General features: G+C 34.7%; 3 protein-coding genes across 3 annotated transcripts; all 3 read right to left on the bottom strand.

The window, feature by feature from the left end:
• Positions 1-60: 60 nt before the first annotated feature.
• LOC115991832 (probable histone H2B.3) lies at positions 61-775 on the bottom strand. Its single transcript, XM_031115776.1, has one exon. The coding sequence runs from the start codon at positions 691-693 to the stop codon at positions 280-282; it is 414 nt and encodes a 137-aa protein (XP_030971636.1). The 5' UTR covers positions 694-775; the 3' UTR covers positions 61-279.
• Positions 776-6,337: 5,562 nt separating this feature from the next.
• Positions 6,338-10,421, bottom strand: LOC115992210. The gene is made up of 2 exons (XM_031116305.1): positions 9,678-10,421; positions 6,338-6,778 (listed from the first exon to the last, which is right to left on the bottom strand). The coding sequence occupies exons 1-2, from the start codon at positions 10,289-10,291 to the stop codon at positions 6,772-6,774; spliced, it is 621 nt and encodes a 206-aa protein (XP_030972165.1). The 5' UTR covers positions 10,292-10,421; the 3' UTR covers positions 6,338-6,771.
• Positions 10,422-12,673: 2,252 nt separating this feature from the next.
• LOC115991805 (soluble inorganic pyrophosphatase 1-like) lies at positions 12,674-17,127 on the bottom strand. Its single transcript, XM_031115738.1, has 9 exons — positions 16,868-17,127; positions 15,658-15,802; positions 15,533-15,561; positions 14,409-14,474; positions 14,222-14,329; positions 13,860-13,925; positions 13,665-13,785; positions 13,463-13,544; positions 12,674-13,113 (listed from the first exon to the last, which is right to left on the bottom strand). Exons 2-9 carry the CDS (start codon positions 15,791-15,793, stop codon positions 13,071-13,073), a joined length of 651 nt encoding a protein of 216 aa, XP_030971598.1. The 5' UTR covers positions 15,794-15,802; positions 16,868-17,127; the 3' UTR covers positions 12,674-13,070.
• Between the last annotated feature and the right edge of the window lie 2,965 nt (positions 17,128-20,092).

The raw sequence follows: 20,092 nt of genomic DNA, 5'->3' as shown, positions 1-20,092 counted from the left end.
ACCACCACCACTAGCATCTCCCCCAAAAAATAATTATCACAACCCACTTTATATATCAAATACACAAATCAACATTATCCCATTTCCCGTTTGGTAAATACATAATTTCAATCGTTTTCCCACCAAACACATTCACATTCACATTCACATCCCATTGAAAAACAAACAACCAATCATTCCAAACAATTCCCAGAACCAACAAATTCCATTAAATTTCTCTACCAAACGTTACAAACTATAGTTTGCTTTGCCAAACAGAAACTAACAAAAACATCAAATTCAAGAACTAGTAAACTTGGTGACAGCCTTGGTTCCTTCGGAGACAGCGTGCTTAGCCAACTCACCAGGCAACACCAAACGCACCGCAGTCTGAATCTCCCGAGACGTGATCGTGGGCTTCTTGTTGTACCGAGCCAATCGCGATGACTCCTGGGCGAGCTTCTCGAAGATATCGTTGATGAAGCTGTTCATGATCCCCATAGCCTTGCTCGAAATCCCAATATCGGGGTGAACCTGTTTGAGAACCTTGAAGAGGTAGATCTTGTATGTCTCGATGCTCTTCTTGACCTTCTTCTTCTTCTTCAAATCGCTACCGCCTTCCTTCGAGATCTTCTTCTCGGCCTTCGCCGGAGCTTTCTCCGCTGCCACTGGCTTCTTCTCCGCTGGCTTCTTCTCTGCCTTTGTGGGTGCCATTGATTTGAAAGAGAGAGTGAAAATTCTAGAGAGAGATTCGGAATGTGAGAAAAACTTGCAATGCAAAATGTGATGAAGAGGTTGATGGGTTTGGGAGAGTTTATATAGGGAGGCGGAGTAGGCTCTTATTGGAGGATAGGGTTTTCACGCGGATCGATGACGTGGCGTTTTCTTGATCTGTATGGACGGTGGGGATTGCGTTTTTCACTCTTTATTGAGTCGTAATCTTGCGGATTCGGAGTGCGGTTACTGCTGTACGGTTTATCCAATGACTACGGGAATTTCCAAATTATTTTAAAATAAAAAAATTTCTTAAGTCTTTTAAGGGATGGGGAAAGTTAAAAGAAATGTTTCATAAAGGATTTTAATCCAACTGAAAGGTCACTAAAATAATATATATTCATTTCAAGTCTCTCTTTTATTTGTTTGTTGTTGTAAAACATTTTGTAGAACATATGTATGGTTAAGAAAATTTGAATGACATGAGTGTGTATCAAAAATTACCTCCACATCAATATATTAAAACTTGTTTTTGACATTAAAAAGAAATGCATGGGATATCTAAGTACTTTTATAAATACTAGCTTCATTACCCAGTACTTGATTTCTTAAAAGTAAAGTATCATACAAAAAGAAAAAGAAAAAGAAAAGATAAATCACTCTGTAATCCACACTTTAAATACTAATTATTATTTTAAATATTTATAATCTACTTAATAATATAAAATTTACAAAAAAAAAAGTGAAAAAAAAATTACCTAGTACTTGATTTTTTAAAGGTAAAGTACCATACAACAATAAATAAATAAATAAAGATAAATCATTACACAGTCCATACTCTAAATACTAATTACTATCTCAAATATTTATAATTCACATAATAATATAAAAGTTACAAATGAAAAAAAAAAGTGAAAAAAGAAATTTACACAGTACTTGATTTTTTTAAAGTAAAGTACTATACAAAAAAAAAGGATAAATATAATTCACTCCACATTCCGCACTTTAAATACTAATTACTATCTTCAATATTTATAATCCACTTAATAATATAAAATTTACAAAAGAAAAACAAAATTTATCCAGTATTTGATTTCTTGAAAATAAAGTTCCATACAAAAAAAAAAAAAAAAAAAAAGATAAATTACTTCATAGTTCACAATCTAAATATTAATTACTATCTTAAATATGAGTAATTCTACTATATATTCCATTTTTTCAATTTGAATTTATCTATTGTTAATGAGATTACACAGGAATGGATTTTTAAGAAACTAAAATTTAATATTTGAAATAGAGTAAACTGCTTGGTTTAATGTGCGCTAGTTTTTAGGAAAATAATTTCAAACATTCGTGAGAGATATTTCTACAATATTTTTACAACAAATTCTAAGTGGCAGGTTGTTACTGGTTATTATTGTTAGGGCAAAAAAATAATCTTAGCGTTAGTTTCAAATTTGAACCAATAACAACTAACCACCTGTAATTTATTGTAAAAATGTTGTAGACGTAGCATCTCTCATATTTAAATAAAGAGTGCTAATTTTTAGGAAAAATTTTCTCTGGTATTTTTTTTTTGAATTACAATTTTAACTCTATTTTTTATTTTTTAAAAATAAAAATTATCTAATTAGCTTAAGGGTATTTTTGACATTTTTTGAAAGCATAAATGACTTTCTAAATCTTTTTAATATATAGAGATTATACATAAACATTATTTGGAGTATCAACCAATTGATGAGGTGAAAAAAAATATGTGTACATCATTTAATAAAAGGTTAATTTAATGAAATTTTTAGTAAAAGATTTAATTTATTACAAGGCCAAAGTGAAAGGGTTAATTGTTCAAAATAAAAGTGTATAAGAACCAATTTAACACTAAATTTTTGTTTTGAATTTTTTTTTTTCGATTTCAAGCCACATGGTATATTTTTATTTGTCACCCTATGCAAACTCAAATACTATGTTATAGAACATGGGTTTTATTTTTATTTTTTTAGAAAGAAATATTTTATTAATACCAACAAAACATTAAAGGGGACAAACTCCTCAACCAAGAGAAATTATAAGGTCCTCATGATAGACAACTGATGTGGTCCACCATTCCACATAAAGACTCTCACCTATTTGAAATTGCTAAGTTAGAAATTTTTTAAAACACAAACTAATTACTGACTCGGTAATTTTAAACAAGTGAGAGTCTTTTAGTGAAATGGTGAACAAATGATAGAGTCCACCAGAGGATTGTATAATTTCTCCTCAACTAGGAAGTTGTTCCTCTAAGATAATTTTTACAACAACATAAGAACACAAACATAACATCAAGATACCCTAACTAAGAAAATTTAAAGACCACAGAGCATTAGCATTAATGGAACTAAAATTTATAACTTTTAGCATCACAAAAATTCACTTTATCTATTTTAACACACCCAACATCAATGATTCTATTTTTTTTACCACTTCGATTAAAATAGTACAAAGAACTCATTAAAATAATAATAAAAAACATCCATAAAAACCTTAGCAACCAGCCACAACCACCCCCACCACCACTCCACCAACCATAACCATCACTGTGGCAATGATAGCCTATGGCAAAAAAATAAAATAAAATAAAAAACCACAACCCATGACATTGCCACCACCAACTACAACCCACCATCTCAACCATAACCCACTACCGTAACCAAATCCATGAAACCCGTAGCCAAAATCAATGAAACTCACAACCAAAGCCGAATAATACACAAACTTAAAACCCAGCCAAATCTGAAGAAAGGGAGAGAGAGAAAAAGGATAGAAGAAAGGGAGAGAATTGGAGAAGCTACAGAGAAAAAAAGGAGAAAAAAAAAAAAAAGAATCAGAAAAGCTAAAAGAGAAAAATGAGGGAGAAAAGAAGAAAGAGAAAAAATATATTTTAAGTGGAAGAGGAGAGAGATCGAAATAAAATATTTTTTTTATAATTTTGAAGTTACAATAAAGTGTCAAAAATGACATTTTATTGTAGCTTGTTTGCTAAAATATTTAACTTTGGTACAATCAATGTTGCTTCCTTATTTGTATTTTGGTTGCTAAAATAGCTTTTTAGCAATTTTAGAACCATTAATGTGGATGCTTTTAGGAAGAGAGTTGGCTGCTTTATTTGCTTCCCTTGGGAACCAAACTAAACAATATGGCTTGACTTTGAGTTGCCTTACAAAAGTATTAGCAACAGTGGTTCAATTTTCTAGTAGTGTAATTGTATAAACTTCCGGATTTCTCAAAGCATCCATGCAATTTTTTAACTCCCCTTACTGTTCTCCGAAAATTATAGCTACCCACCACAACGGTTTGCCCAATTAAACGCCTCTGCTTCTACTTGGAGAGGAGTAGTTTTAACCTTTTTTGAGTGAGCAAAAACCAGCATCCCTCTACTATAAGAACAATTTGTCCCCATTGCTGCATCAACATTTACTTTAACTCAACCGTTAAATATGGGTGTTGGACAAAGCCAAATGAAACTGAGTTAGATAACTATGTTTTCATCATCCAAAACTCAAAAAACGTGGGGCCTATTGAAAAACAAGTTGTTTGGATTGATTTTTGAGTTGATTTTTCATAACTCAAAACTCAAAATTTTGAGTTTGAGTTACGGAAACAAAAAACAAAATTCAACTATTTTTGAGTTTTGAGTTAAGTGTTTCAATGGTATAATTATAAATAACTTATGGCCTGTTTGAAAGTTTAAAAAAGGAGAGGGAGTAGAATAGAGAGAGGGAGAGTAATTCAATTACCTTATTTGGAAGTTTTTTAAGGAAAAAGGGGGAAGAATTTGGAGGGGCTTGGAGGGCTTTCAACCACCTCTAACCCCTCATTTTTAATTTCCCCAAATTGGAGAGATTTGAAGGGAGAGTAGAGTAGATAAATTATTGACTAAATAAATTTCTCAATTTATCCTTTCTTAATTAATAATAGACCAATATTGCAAGTCTATTTTCAAATAGGGGTAAATTTGTCTATTTTAATCATTTTCTCTCATCTTCATCCTAATTTTTAAAACATCCAAATAAGGGGAATGACTAATTACTCCATTCTCTCTTACTAATTTTAAAAACATCCAACTCTACTCTCCTCCCCACTTCTGTCCTCACCTCTACTCCCCTCTACCCTCCTCCCTCTCTAAACTTCCAAACAGGCCATTAGTCTAGTAGAGCTTATGTCAGTGTATTGTTAAATCATAATAGTATAAGACCGTCGAGCTCTCTTTATTCTTTATTTAATTTTTTTTTTTTTAATTTTCAAGCAACTCTTTACTCTTACATCCATCACATAGCACGCCCACACCCTCCTTCTCATTTTATCAATTTTGAGCTTTAGAAAAGAGATATGCACCCAAGACAAGATATGAAACCAAACAAGTATTTTTTAGAATAAGTGAAAAAGTAGAGTTAGAGATATGAATTATGATAATTGAGTTTGAGTTATGAGATTCGAATTATGGAATTTAAGTTATGGTTGATGCTCAAACCAAACAGGCCCAATGTTTGGTCACACGGGTTGGGCACTTTTGCTAAATTATGGGTCTCTCATGAATCAGGCCTTGCAGTCCTTGGATTTTTCTTCACGATATGACCTTTATGACCAATGGACTTTACTTCACGATGTGGGATTTAAGATCAGGTAGGAGTATTTTCTCCTCCTTCATGAGTTGGGCTCATGGCACGTCTTCTTTTGCTTAACGATCGATCTCCTTGCTTCGGAAGTATGCCTCATGAGTCATGACCCACGAGCTTTTGCCATATAATATGCTCATATCATATTCTCTCTACGTGGATTTGGCCCACGATAATAGCCTTAATTTACACAAAATAATTATTTATGTGGAAGTTGGAAAATGCCCAAATCCGAGTCATTTACCAAACAAAACAAACCATTGGACTAATCAAGTAACAAATTCAAAAGCCCATCAATACAATTGTAAGTAGAAACTTTTATCTGTATCTTATATCTATATCTATATTCCAATCCAATTTTTCTTAATTTCTTAATAATATTTTGCTTACGTTTTTATCAAAAATAAAAAATAAATAACAGAATTTCCTGTTTAGATCTCAACATTTTGTGTACTAAAATACTCTCGTACAAATTCTTAAACTCTCTAAAATACTCCTATCTTTTAGTTAAATAGTCTTAAATTATAAAACACAAACTAGTTAAAAGAGAAATTTATTGTTTCTAACTTTTAAGCTTTTTCCTTTATCTTTTCCATTCAGCCTAAAACTTAGAACACTACCTTTATCTCATTTTAAACATTATTTCACGTTACCTTATCTCTTTCTTTAAAAAAAAACAAATATACAATTATTTATGTATCACTTTTAAACATTATAACACTAAATCAAAAATAAATAAATAAAAAAGAGTATTATTGCATGGGCAAAGTGTGTGTAATAAGTCTCGTTGTGTAAATAAGCCAATTGGGGCAGAGTGGGTGATAATTCATTGATGCCCACACTATCTGCAAGTGGTAATACTTGAGGCAAGTTTGGTAAACTATAATAAACGTCGAAATGTAGTAGTTATTCTTAAGGAATAGTTATCATGTTGTTTGGTTGTAGATTTATTATGGCAGAGGGAAAAGACAGACAAGCCATGTTCCATATAAATTTTGAAAAACACAATCAGAATGAAATTTTGGAATTTTGACCCACTAGGACAAAGTTAGCAAGCAGACACTGTGGAACCAAGGGAAACCAACTGTGACCATGTAATTACCAACTTGCTCTGCCTGGCAGACTTAAACTTACAACCGAGAAGAAATTTAGCAGATTGATGCAAATATTCGTTCTGCTAGATAAAAAAGCTACCTTAACAAAAGTATGTCTCAGGTCTTTGCTGTCATATATGTATTTGAAGTCCAAATAGAGAGCACATAAAAGACCCAGATGAAAACTTGAAACTGCATTGAACATCATGTGCAGAATGATAAGCATTAACTTCAGTCTCCAAATAGCATTGTGGATGACAGGATGAGACACTGAGTGCATCTTCCTTCTTTAAAATCCAAAATTTCTTATGCTATGAGTGAAAACTTGGCTAAAACCTGTCAGTTCAGAGAAGGGAGGAAAATCAAAGAAAAAACAAAAAAGAAGAGGGAGAATGAATGAACAAACAAATGAATGAATAGAAACATCATTCATTCAAAAATGCATGGAAGGCATATTTAAAGAATAATAACATAAGAAAATCAAACAAAGCACCGTAAAATATCATTTTATTTCCTTTACTAATAAATGGATAAAGAAACCATGAATTATGATGCAGTATATATTACGCAGTGAATACAGTAATTCAGAAGAAGGTTTGAGAAACTCATGCAAGTAACCTTATGCTTTGGTGCTGAACAGCAGCATGTCTCAAACGTTAGACGACATGCAAAGTAAAGTCAATAGAATAATCAATTTCATAAATAAATATGCTTCACAAAGATATCATGAAGACATTTATACGATAACATAAAACTGACATGGAAGATGAACAAATTCAACTAAAGCCATGCATAATTTTGAATGAAGTACAACCAAATGGAATTAGCACCTCTCCTTTGATGTTGAAAAAAATTTATGTCATTAAGCTATCACGGAGAAAAACGCAGAAACAGGGCCTTATACATACTAGGAACAAAGCCCTGATGACCTAAATTAGAATCCCATATAAATTAGACCTTGTCATTCTCCCATAATATGTCACATTTTTATATTATGTCAGTCACATGTGCATTTTCTTGAATCCAATTAAGACCAAACCTTGAATAAACAAATAAATTGGAGTAGACATCAAAATAAGTACGAGCATTTGGTTGAATTGGAAAACTCAGCAAAAGTAGGCTAGGCACTTGAGATCTAGCCTGGTCCACCAATTCATTCAAAACCAGGTAGATTACCTAGTTATGGGCTGCAGACAGGTGAATCACCTAGACCATCAAGCAAACCCCAAGTTAATCTCTAAATCTCTGTGTTCTCAAAACAGGTTTCTTGTTCCTTGATAAGTTCCAAATAGTTTTGTTGGTAAAATAGGATTTTGGGTCAAATGCAAAAACATCCTTTAAATCGTCTAATTTGAAATTAGATCCCCTGAACTTTGAGAATTACCAAAATTGATCATTCTATCTAAATTTTCATGTGTGTGTGTGTGTGTGTTCTGAACTGTTTATAGCCTCCCACTCCTACCTCTATAGACAACATCCTAAAGAAGGCTGCAACGACCAATCACTTGTAAGCCATAGAAAATTTCAGGAAACCACCAGTCAGGCTTTGATTCTGACATTATACTGTGCCTACATATTAAGGTAACTGGTCTTGTGCCTTAATTGCATGAAAATTAGGTAACTCAGAATCCTTGCCTATTTCCTTTGTGACCAATGGTTTTCCTTTTATAGCCACATCCTAATGCTAAACTCAATGCCATCAGAGTTGGAAAATGTTAGGGCAATTTAGCAATACTTCTAAATCCCCAATCCCCCACCCCCACTTCTCTCTCTCCCGCCCTGATGGCCACCGTCACCAAATACTTCTTTACTCAACATATTTATCACTATATAAGCAAATATTTGGCTCTTTAAAGCCTGGAGTTGGTTAAACCCTAGGTGACTTATCCATAATCACCAAGGATACTCTGGCTTTCTAGAAATAATATTTTTCTTTACACTTTACCCTAAACATTGATAGATCTATGTCAGCAGGTGTTTCCCATGGAGATAGTTGGCTTTCATCAGCCACCACAGACTTCTTTGTTACAGTGCCAAAAATCCCATAGATCTGATCATGTACATAATTTACTCTTGAGGCTTCAACCTTATCAAACACCACTCCATTTATTAAGTATGCAAATCCCAGCAAATCACTAGCTAATACAACAAAACATCAACAAAGAACAGATGGAGTGAACCCCTTAGCCTGATATCCTACAACTGATGAATGATAAATTATTTCCTCAAAAAACTAACAAAAGTATGTAAATATCTAGTTAACTCCAATTATCATAAATACCAATGACATGGTTAATCAGCTACATGACTCTTATGCACCATTTTTTGCCAGCACAAACAATAATAATTAGACAAAAATCACAATTCCAATGGACATCAAATCACAATTACACTAGCATCCAGCTGGCATTAGATTGTCTAATGCTACTTCAATTTCCAAAGGCAAAGACCATAGGGTGAATATTCCCTTCCTTTCATCAATCAGTTTCACATACGCTACTCGTACATTTGGAGCAAATCATCCATTGTGCTTGGAACTACAAATGCATTTTTTTTTATAGATACAATTCATATGAATACGATAGAATTTTCAACCTAAGGCATCTCCTCCATGATGATTGACACTAATTGGTTTTTGGTATAGGTAAGGTTTGAACACTATATCTATATGTATTGCTCGACGACGGATTTTATCAATTAGGTTAACTAGAATCCACTGGAATTGCAAATACATGTGAATACTACAAAAAGATTAAAAGCCCTATGACAACCGTCACATCAACACACACCCCAACCATATAACCCCATTGGCACATGCACCATAGCCACCCAATCATCAACATCATCCCAACAAACACCTAATGGTATTAACTGCTGTCAGCAAAAATCAGCAGAATCACCCAAAACCCTATCTCTTCATTGCATCCATTTCCAGTACTGCCACACTACTCTGTTCCACCAAACCCAACATTACTTTACCAAAATATCTGATCGATACTGATAACACTGTATAAAGCCTATTTTTCATTATCATTGCAGCTTCCAAAAAACAAACATAGGTAGCTTTATCAAGTTACAAAAAGAGAAAACAGCAAGCAGGTTCTCATTTCTAACACCCAAAACAACATCATCACTAAACTAAACCAACCAAACACAAAACCAAGAAAATCCCAAAACAGCTTATACAATAAGAAACACAAGAAAAGAAAATGAAAAGGGATTTTCTCATATAAACCTTGGAGAACCAGCATTGATATTCCGATGAAGAATCCGAGCCCCGCCAGAATCGCCACCATCAATCAACTCTCTTAGCCCCAAGTTCCCAACCTTCTCTTCCTTCTCCTCCTCTTTTTCTTTCTCTTTCTCTTCCTCAACACCACGCGACTTAACCAACAACCTCTCGAAGTAATTCCCATATATATACTCAGGCGTGTACCCATTTTCTTCATCGAAAAGCATTATATGCCCATGCCACTCCCATACCCGGTAATCCGAACCCGTTTCCTCGTGAAACCCGACACAAATGTGGTGCTCACCGATAGTCACGGCCTGACCCGAGTTGGGTTTCAGAGAATCGGTCTTTCCACTAAGGATGACCCGGACGATTTCCTTTTCGAGCTTGGATTCTTCTTTGGCGAGCTGGGTTTTGCTACTGCCATTCTCACCGTCGTCTTCGTCGTCATCGTTGTCGTCGGAGAAATTGGCGGCTTCGAAGAGGAGGTCTTCGAGGGACTGAGAGTGGAAAGGGTTGGTGGTGGTTGTGGCGGTGGGAGGGCGGATTTGGAGGCGACCCATGAGAGTTTGGAGGAGGAGATTGTCGAAGTTGGTGGTGTTGGTGAATGACCCCATGGTGTTTGATATTTGGTCTCTGAGAAAAAAGAGAGTGATTGATTCTTCTTCTAAAGGGTTTTAGACTTTAGGAGGAAGAGTGTTGAGGGGAGAATGGACCCGTGGGTGGGAGAATGGAGGGTTTATGATTAATATTTTTAGATTTTTGACAGGTTTGGAGATCTATTGGAGACACGTGTAAGCAAAGGATAAATATGAAAAATGGTTGCTGAGTAAGCGTTGGAATTTTGCTATAGCATCTTTTTTTATCCAAGTTTTTCATAAAAAAGTTTCTAATTTTCTTTTTCATAAAAAGAAAAAAAAATCTATATTTGTTTTTTTTTAAAGGATTTTTTTAAAATAACGGTGAAGTATATGATAATAATATTATCAAGCAAATTGAATTAGAATGTTTCATAAAAACAACCAGCACAAATTCTTACTTCACAAAAAACCTAAACCAAGCTAATGTATAATAAACATCTGAACTCAAAGTGACTCTCTCCATCCACATTATTATCAAGATTTTAAATTATTAAGATTTTTAAGATTCATATGAAGGATATCATTTCATATGTGAAAGTAAGAATTTGTGCTGGTTTTTTCTTTTTATTCTAATTCAATTTGTGAAAGTGTATCATAATCATTCTTAGATAACATAATATTTTATATATGAAAGTGTATTAGGTTGATTAGTACCAGGCATATGGTAATCTTTTTAAAAATGAATCTAAATTATTTTGTCGATAAAGTGAAATTATTCAAGTTTTCACTATTCGTAACAAAAAAACCTATTGCATATTTTTGTTGTTTAATTGGCAGCATTAGGAATTATTGAAAACTTTTACTGTTTATGAATATTTAATATTCCTCTTCTAACTTATTATACTCTCACTTTTGAGGGCTATATAAGGATGCTCCTTGGATGTATCATGCATCACAAAAAAAAAAAAAAAAAAAAAAAAAAAATTATAAATAAATAAAACAAAACTTATGATCACACTTGTACTCAAAATCATCATCTTTGTAATCTTTCAGAATTTTCATTTCTTAACCCTTTTGTAATATTTTTAAGTATTGAAATGAATTTCAGGATGTGAAATATTATTGAAGATAAATTTTTTTTTTGGGATAATTATTCAAGATAGATTCAAGTAAGCTTACAAAGAATTATTTGGTACTGCTATTCTGTTTTGTAGCATACTTGTTTCACTATTCTTATTTCTTTGTTATCTTGACTCTATAGAAATTTTTCATGAAACATAATGGATTGTAATATGATGTGTTTTCCTAAAGGGACATGAAGTTGAGTTCAACTTGAGTCTACAAATTACAGGATATCCCTTTTGAAAGTATATTTCAAATTTTCAATGCATCACAAAATTGAAATTTTGGTATTTCTCTTAGAAAAAATGAGAAATAAATTTGAGAATGATAATGAATGATGGTTGATGGTTTTCTCTATTTTTTTAAATGAAAAATGGCAAAAAGTTTTTTCCTTTTTTTTTTTTTGCTAATAATCTAACTTTTATTTATTTATTTTTTTTTTAACCACGCTAGCTTTTAGCTTTTTGTTATAGATTTAACATAAAAATTATATATATATATATATATATATATATTTATATAAATCTATAGCTATAAATCTATGCAAATAAACTCCTAGAAATTTTGGGGCACTCAAACGATAGCCCCAATAATTAAAGTTTTGGGGATTGAAATTTTGTGAAAGTTTACAAGGTACATCTGGATCATCTCCCCAAGCAGATATTGAGAGCATTTAGAGAATCTGGCATTTTAATTGTGATCATATTTATTATGAGCATAAATTGCAAAATCCGAGCATATTTACCATTCTATTCTTATTAGACAATTTTTTCTTTAAAATTTTGGAGGTTTTTTTTTTTTTTTTTTAACATTGTAAGGCAGGAATTTGAACAATGAAAATTAGTAATTTTTCGAACTTGAGATTTATTTTTGATAAAATGTTCCGTTGTTCTACTCTTTTTTCCCCCTAATAATTCGATAGTACTATAAGGGAAAAAGGATTTAAACATTAATTCTTCCAATAAAAGTGCCGGTTACAAAACACTTGAACAAATCCTCTATGCAAGAGGTAATCAACCCAATAGTTACATTTTTCATTGCCATATCGGTTATAATAAATGAATTTTAGACCCTTTGTATTACCTGTTCTTTGAGGAGAATCAAGGTTTGAATACCTTCATAGAGAGACTCCCTCTAATGTCTACCAAACTTTCTTCATACAAGGGAGAACCAAGGTTTGAATACCCTTATAGTTGTAGGCATTAGAGGGAGAGAGACTCCCTCTAATGTCTACCAAGTAAACTTGATACGAGGCAAATACCGATTTATTCATTTTACAAACCATTGCACCAGTTGTTTAACAAAACACATTTATTTTTTTATAATAATAAAAACTTGTGACAAATCGACTGCATGCTTGAATAATGCCAAGCATCTTACAAAAAACGGTGACAAATTGAGGACCCTAAAAAAGAATCATCACAAGCATCAATATACTCTCTAGCCAGACTAATTTTCCCTGCTCCTTTCAGATATTCATTACAACAAAATTCGTTCCGTACTTTATCATCATCATCATCATCATGAAAAAACAATCCATTTAAAGGTTGTAGTATTAGCACACATTCCTGAAACCAATGTAAGCAGAGCAGCTACATATAGAGGTTTCTTGTAACAAAGTAAAATCTTATATAACAGCAACTTCATTATAAGTAAGAGAATCACACCCCAAGATGTATGCTTGTACAAACAGCTACCGCCTCAGGCTCTCCACTATGTAGTCTGCATAGAGGTTCCTTAACAAAGAAAGAAGATAAATGTAATCAGATGATAAGCATAATAATACATGCACATATCAGTACTAAAAAGGAATTAGAAAGGAAAAAAAAATTAAGATATTCAAGATGAACACCTAAAAGTAACTATAAAAGCCTGGAACCTGTGTTGTCCAGGGTTGGAAGTAGTGCAAAGAAAGCATAAGAAATAGATTTACAAATATATTTTACAATTAGATCACTTGCCCAAAACTCAAACTGGAATTGGGAATATCTTCTAGATCAAAAATATTGAAGCATTTTCTTCCCTTTTGTGTGTGTGTGTGTATTCATGTGTAAGAGAGACTAATTAAAGAGGAATATCACTTACATGGAGTACTGGATTGCTTCATAGGCAGCAGAAGCAGGCAGAAAGTCATTAACTGCAACTTCCTTGTTCTCATTTTTCTTGTCTGATTATCGTATTCAGGATCAGTAACACATCATCCATAGGACTTACACAAAGAAAGGACCATATACAGCAATGGATTATGTTTGCAGATGTTCACAATTATTGTATGCTAAAAACTTACAGTCTTCAAAGAAGCGGCGTATCTCAGCCAAACGATGTGGTGGGAGATCCTTGATATCATTGATGTCCCGGTACTCAGGATCATCAGCACAAACAGCAATTATCTTGTCATCTTTCTCACCCTGTAAAAAATCAAAATTAACACTTGTTTTTTTTAAGGATAAAGACTTTTTCTCTAGGGTCTCAGATTATTTACCTGATCGATCATAGGCATGAGGCCTATAGCTCTAGCCCGAAGAAAGCATCCAGGAAGAACTGGCTCCTGTCAATATTTGTAAAGCCAAGATATATCAGGCAGGTTTACAACTCTCTACAATTAAACCATTGTTTTGAAGGCCATTTGTAGGGTTCAGTTCATCAGTCATGTTCAATGCGATATACACATGTACAAACATAATCTAATCAATGCAAGTTCAAGTCAAGTTTGAATGCCTTGAACAAACAAGGCAATCAGATGACATTAAGTGCTTTCAAGCATACATGTATAATTCCCAAAAACACATCCATGCAAGGATAAAAAGGAGTGAAATTTTGAAATTTGCAAAGAGATATGCATACCTGCATAATAACCAAGACATCCATGGGGTCATTGTCCTCGCAAAGAGTACGAGGAATGAAACCATAGTTGTGGGGATACACAACAGATGAGTAGAGCACACGATCAACCTGTAAATAGATGTACCATTTAGAAATCCACTAACACACATGAGGAAACCAAGGAAAGAGACTTAACTCGCATCATTACCTTAATCAATCCAGTTTTCTTGTCAAGTTCATATTTCACCTTGCTTCCTTTTGATATTTCAACTACCTACATAAATTAGCCATCAACCCATAAAAGATTCTAGTCAAAATGCTGAATGTATAACAATTTTTCACTAAATATCATGTAAAATATTCCCTTATTCTTCTGAAATGCAATAGCAATTCTAACAGCCCAAAGCTGTAACTGTACAGAAAGTAATATAAAACTGCATCTTCAAAGAAAAGTGCAAGATGGTATTTTCTGGGGCAGCTTATTTAAAGGAAGAAGAAAACCAACGACATTACAGTTCTGGAAAATTATAGATTTAGTCTGACTTGTCTAAACAAGTTACTTCTTCCAATTCCATAGTCATGAATAAACAGTTTTCTTTAGATAAGATAGCTAAATTTTGCAGATTATGTCATACAGTGCTGCACAGAACAATGGCACAAATATAAAGGACATATCTTTATATGTTGATTCGCAAACCACCCCAAAATTACATGACAGGAACCACATCCACAAATCACATGGCAGGAGCTGCAAATTTGTGGCTAATGTGGCTCCAAGGTTTAGTGCATTTTTAAAGTATCCAATTCAGTACTAGTTAAACAAAACTTCTCTAATAATGAGAGATTAAAATTACAGGGTATTAATAGTTTGGACTAAAATCCAATAATATCTAGCAAACTAAGTATGATGTATTCACTTTCTCTTTTTTTAGAAGTTCTTTCTGACACTTTCCTAACAAACAAGCGGCCCCAAAAGTTACGCAGCATTCATATGTTTGACCATACAATTCTTGGTCCACTTTGCAAAGTTTCCTCAGAACTTAGGGGGCCATATGATTTGTTTAGAAAAAAGGAACTCCCATTCTAAACAAGAACAGAATGCATTGATGTTCCGAAACATAGATGAAAACATAGGTGATACACAGTGTCGGTAATAACCAGACTGGTTTGTCCAACTTTTTGGTTATGGCTAGATCTGTGTAAAATATATGATAATCATAAATCACTATTTACACGTGCAAACCTTAGAATCAGTTCTCAAGCAATCACAAGCCAGAACAACTTATACAACGAGTAAATGAACAAATGATGATAATGGTTCGGTATTCTTACAGCGTTGAATACGGTTGGAGCTCCAGGTCCTGTTCGAAACGAAAACATAGGTTTGCCACATTGATTAGTGACAAAAAATAACAATTAAGCATTAACTGCAAACGGTTTACTATGACATTGCATACCTATCTCAAGATCATGCCAAGGGTGAGCAGCAACAGACCTCCTCGTCATGGATGAAAGAATCCTCTCATTAAGAGGAGCATGTGGGGCGTAATGAGCATCGTGGTTTTTGTTTGGGGTTTCAATTGGTGGAACCATGACTGCAGGCTGAAAGTGCATACATTGATATTTCAAAAAACGCAGCTAGTACTTTTGTCACAAACCCAATAAATCATGTATCTTCAAGCAACAATTTCTCAAACTAAATCAAAACGAGAATCTTCATTTAGTTCTACTCACATTATACGCAACTTTCTGATTAGTTGGAATTAGCAATATAGAGAGACACTTAATTGTGTCTCATAAAGACATTTGTACCAAACAAAGATACCCATTTATCAACTTTTTATGTATTAATTAAGGGTCCCAATTGCTAAACCAAACGTCAACTACAAGATTACAATATGAAACGATAACGTTTATTAGACCTTTACCGTGTCAACTAAAAGTAACATCAACCAGAAGCAACCGTAAAAAACTATTAAAAAAATAATAATAAGAAACCAAGATTTTTTTTATTAAAAAAATTAAAAATTAAAAATCTTCTACAAAGACAAGCACAAACATGACAGAAACAGTTCTGGCTTTGAAATTCGTCAAAGACTTTTGGCATTATTTGGCTAGCAGGTTACAGATTACTTTTCTAAAATTTTAAATTTTAATACAAAAATCAGACAAATTTAAATTAATAAATGCCCTAAGCTTCTCGATCCAAATAGATATTGAGGTGAATATCTAATTAGAAGAAGAAGAAAAAATTTCATTTTCTTCGTACTTAAAAAACGCACAGACAAAACAATTTCATTTTGAAACGTATCAGAAAAAAATGAACTGTAAGGAAAATAATTTCATCCACAAAATCAGTCTCAGATCTGCCAAAAATGGCTAACAAAGATTCATCAAGAGTTTCCTTCAACAATCGCAGGGATATAAAAGTAAAAATACCGTTTAAAAAAATCAAAACAAAGATTCGGAAAAATCACAAGCAAATCCACTCGTTCTTTCTTTGGTAATAAGAAACGCTCACACAATAACACACAGAGAGCACTGTTGCATGCATCACACGCAACGAAAAAAAAAAAAAATTTGGATCCACGAGACCACGACCAAAACAGAAAGCAAAAGGCAAGAGCATGAAGTTTACGGCAAAAAAAGCCGATCTGTGAAACGTACCTCCACTATTTCAACTGTTAACTGAGGATCCAGCTCGTACAAATGAAACTTCGAGAGAAGGAACAGATCTCGACGAAAATAGAGAAAGAGAATGAGAGAATGGGAAAGAGAGGATGCAACTTGCAAGACCTAAAAAATGGGAATAGCGTTTAAGTAGAGAAAGAAAGAAAGGAGGAGCTGTGCGGTACGCGTTCCCGCTCTCGTTTCTGTTTCCCCATTTAAAGGGACCTAAATGGAAAAGACAAATAAATAAAAGAAAAAAAGAGAAAATGGAAAATTCTTACGTTTCAACAAACAGTGAAATGCTTATGGAATCCGTATTTTCTGCGAGAAAACGAATATATCGTGGCACCAGCTGTTAGAAGACGGTGGGGGGTACGTGTCGTTTTTTGATTGGGTAGTTGAGACTTTGGCTGGGTCCCACTTAGTTCCTAACGGTCGTGCGGTGCAGTCTTGGTCCGCTGCGTTATCGTTAGTCTGGACGTTGGGAAGTCTATCGTCTCGGTTACCGTTTATTTTTGAAACCAAAAAAAAAAAAAATTGTCTATTTTATGATATTATAAAAAATGGTAATAGTAGTACCTTACATTGATTGTGTTTGGTGATGGGGATGAAGTGTGAGTCGGTGTACCCCATTCGCTGTGGGGTTTCGGTTATTGTGCAGCTGTATTGTTGACACGTTAGCTTGAATCTGCAGCATACTATGTGGCAGCGACTCATTAACACGTTGGACCTCATTTGCGTTATCCACTCGCGTAGAGAAGAATTTGCATTTTTTGTAATTTCGGGTAACTTTATTTATTCAAAGGTAAGACAAAGAGAAATATAGATTTGTTTCCTTTGTGGAACTTTAGATATACTTCTATGTTAGAACCAGATTTTCTCTTGTTTTATATGATAAAAATGATACAAAAATCGATTCAAGCAAAAAGTTTATAGATTAAATTTTGCTGCCAAATGGACACTTATTTCTTTCTTTCTTTTTCTTTTTTCCTTCTCAATTTTTTTTTTCTTTTTTGGGAGGGACTCAAAACTTTAAAAAATAAAAATAAAAAAAGCTGTAAGGACACAATTCTCTGGCGGCCCAATAAGGATGTTGGGCTCACGTACGAAAGATCCCTCACAATATGATTTGTAGAGAGTGGACTTGAGAAGCTAGCCGTTGGTCAAGTGGCGTTGTCCGGTCATGGCTTTAGAGGAATCTACATAGAAAAAGGGGATTGGGTATGAACATTTAAGCCCTGAGGCGTCGTACCCCGTGGGATGGAGCTCCTCGGAGTTGATCCGAGGACCTATTGAGGTCTTCTCTCGGTTGCCCAACGACAGACTTTCTTCCATGAAGTTCGGTGTTCCTGAGATGTTTCCCCATGTTGTCTCTCTTTTTTCGGAGGTGGAAAAAAGGGCCTCCTCTAGATCTACTTACTTCCTTATTTTATACTAGCTTGCATTCATTGCCCTTCGTCCACGTGTAGGGTCAATCTTTACGAACACTGACATTTGTCCCATCAGTCCAATCCCGGAATTGTTGGGGATGGTTTGATAAAGCTGCAGAGTACGGCTCTGTCAGGCGTCGGGCCTTATCTAGAAGGGTAGTATGGATAACTTCCCCAAGATATTCTGGATTTCCTTACTAATTCGTCCCTATACCAGTTTTGCCCCTTTATTCTGGTGGGATTATGGATCTGCCGAGGACTAAACTGTCCTCGGCTGCTTCCCAAAAATTGTTTTGTGCTCTGCGTTGTAGAGCTTGGGCCACAGCTCTCCTCGGATTGGGCCTTCGGACGCTCTAAGGATAAATGGGCCTGGTCCACGAATTGTTGGGCCCCACAATAGCCCCTCAAAACCTTTCTGTCCGACTTCCGGGTTGGAAAGGAGGGTTTTGGCAAACCCGGGCCCTCAATATGGCCCATTTAATTTGACCCCGCATTTATGTGAGCGGTTTTCCGCCTGTCCACGAAGTTAGCCGTTTTTCAAGGGAGTCCGTTTAATCTGCTCGTGATCTGCTCCTGCCGATTGACTATCCCAGACACGCCTTTAGTAAATCCCCTTTACGAGGCTCATTTATGTCCGGCGGCTCATCTGATAAGGTGGGGAAGCGGAAGAGACGCCTCTTTTTCTTCAGATTCTTTTGGAAACTTTGAATGCGTTTAATTCCCTCTGTTTGGTTCTTCCTATAAGAAGGCAAGCAGGAGGCAATCACTTTCGTACAGACTCCTCCCCTTCCTTCTGAGATCTGAAACCCGTAGCCTCTTTTAGCGTCTGCTTAGCCTGTTTGTTATACATCATATCCGTACACGTCCTCCATAACGAATGATGAAGGAAACACACTCCTCCTCAAAACACCATATCCTGACAAAACTTGAAATGGCTCGGTCAGGGCAAGGGTGGCGCAGACTTAAGATCTGTCCCGCCTCTCTTTTAGCCAAAATCCGAAGCAGGGGCTCGTCATGTCGAATTCTCGGCGTGACTGAGTCGAGAACAACCAAGACCAGCACCACCCGGCTCCTCACGAGCGTACCTAATATGGCACCAGCGTGTTAGGAGTCAGGGCTGAGGCAGGGGCTAAGTGCTTCTGCTTCTCCCTCTTTTGCTCCCTGGTGCCCTCCCCCGCCCTCTTCTTATAGTCTTCCCAGCACCAGTTCCGTTCTGGTGCTTTCTCTTTTCCCTCTTTTGCTCCTTTCCTTTCTTTTTATCTCTTCTCTCTTCTTCTCCTCCTTCCTTACTCATGTCCTCCATCTTCTTCATCCATCTCCTCCATCTTCTTCATTGATTTCTTCCTTACTATTTCCTTCTTCTTCGTTTTTTTTTTATTTATTTATTTATTTATTTTTTTATTTTTAAAGTGAGTTCTTCTCTTAGTATGAGCAGCTATGAGGCAGAGATCGGAGGGACCTTGAAGACAAGTTTAAAAAGGCGCTTGACCGTTTGCTTATCTGTACTGTGGATGTTAGTACTGCTTCGGCAGCCCCTCTTTTGTATAGGCTGGTTGAAGCCTCTCTTTGTATATTGTAATAATTTTTCATATTAATAAAACTTGTTTCTATTTCACTTTGCATGTTCGGTCTCTTTGTTTTTTATAAATTTGTAAGCGCCGCTCGGCACAATCATATAGCATCTAAATCAATGACGACTAAGACCAAAATACTTAATAATAAAAAAATGTTGCCATAACTTTAATGGAAGTGCCCGGCATGATAAGGCAGACCAATAAAAAGTAATACTTAC

The sequence above is a fragment of the Quercus lobata genome, chromosome 5 (genome assembly GCF_001633185.2).
Source record: "Quercus lobata isolate SW786 chromosome 5, ValleyOak3.0 Primary Assembly, whole genome shotgun sequence".
NCBI classification, from domain to species: Eukaryota; Viridiplantae; Streptophyta; class Magnoliopsida; order Fagales; family Fagaceae; genus Quercus; species Quercus lobata.
This window is presented reverse-complemented; position numbering and strand designations above follow the sequence as displayed.

Coding starts and splice junctions, on each gene's coding strand:
- LOC115991805 (XM_031115738.1), bottom strand. CDS start 15,793: ATGGTTCCACCAATTGAAACCCCAAACAAAAACCACGATGCTCATTAC. Junction 13,786..13,859: donor TCATGCCTATGATCGATCAG/GTAAATAATCTG, acceptor GATTTTTTACAG/GGTGAGAAAGATGACAAGAT. Junction 13,114..13,462: donor GAAGCAATCCAGTACTCCAT/GTAAGTGATATT, acceptor TTCTTTGTTAAG/GAACCTCTATGCAGACTACA.
- LOC115992210 (XM_031116305.1), bottom strand. CDS start 10,291: ATGGGGTCATTCACCAACACCACCAACTTCGACAATCTCCTCCTCCAA.
- LOC115991832 (XM_031115776.1), bottom strand. CDS start 693: ATGGCACCCACAAAGGCAGAGAAGAAGCCAGCGGAGAAGAAGCCAGTG.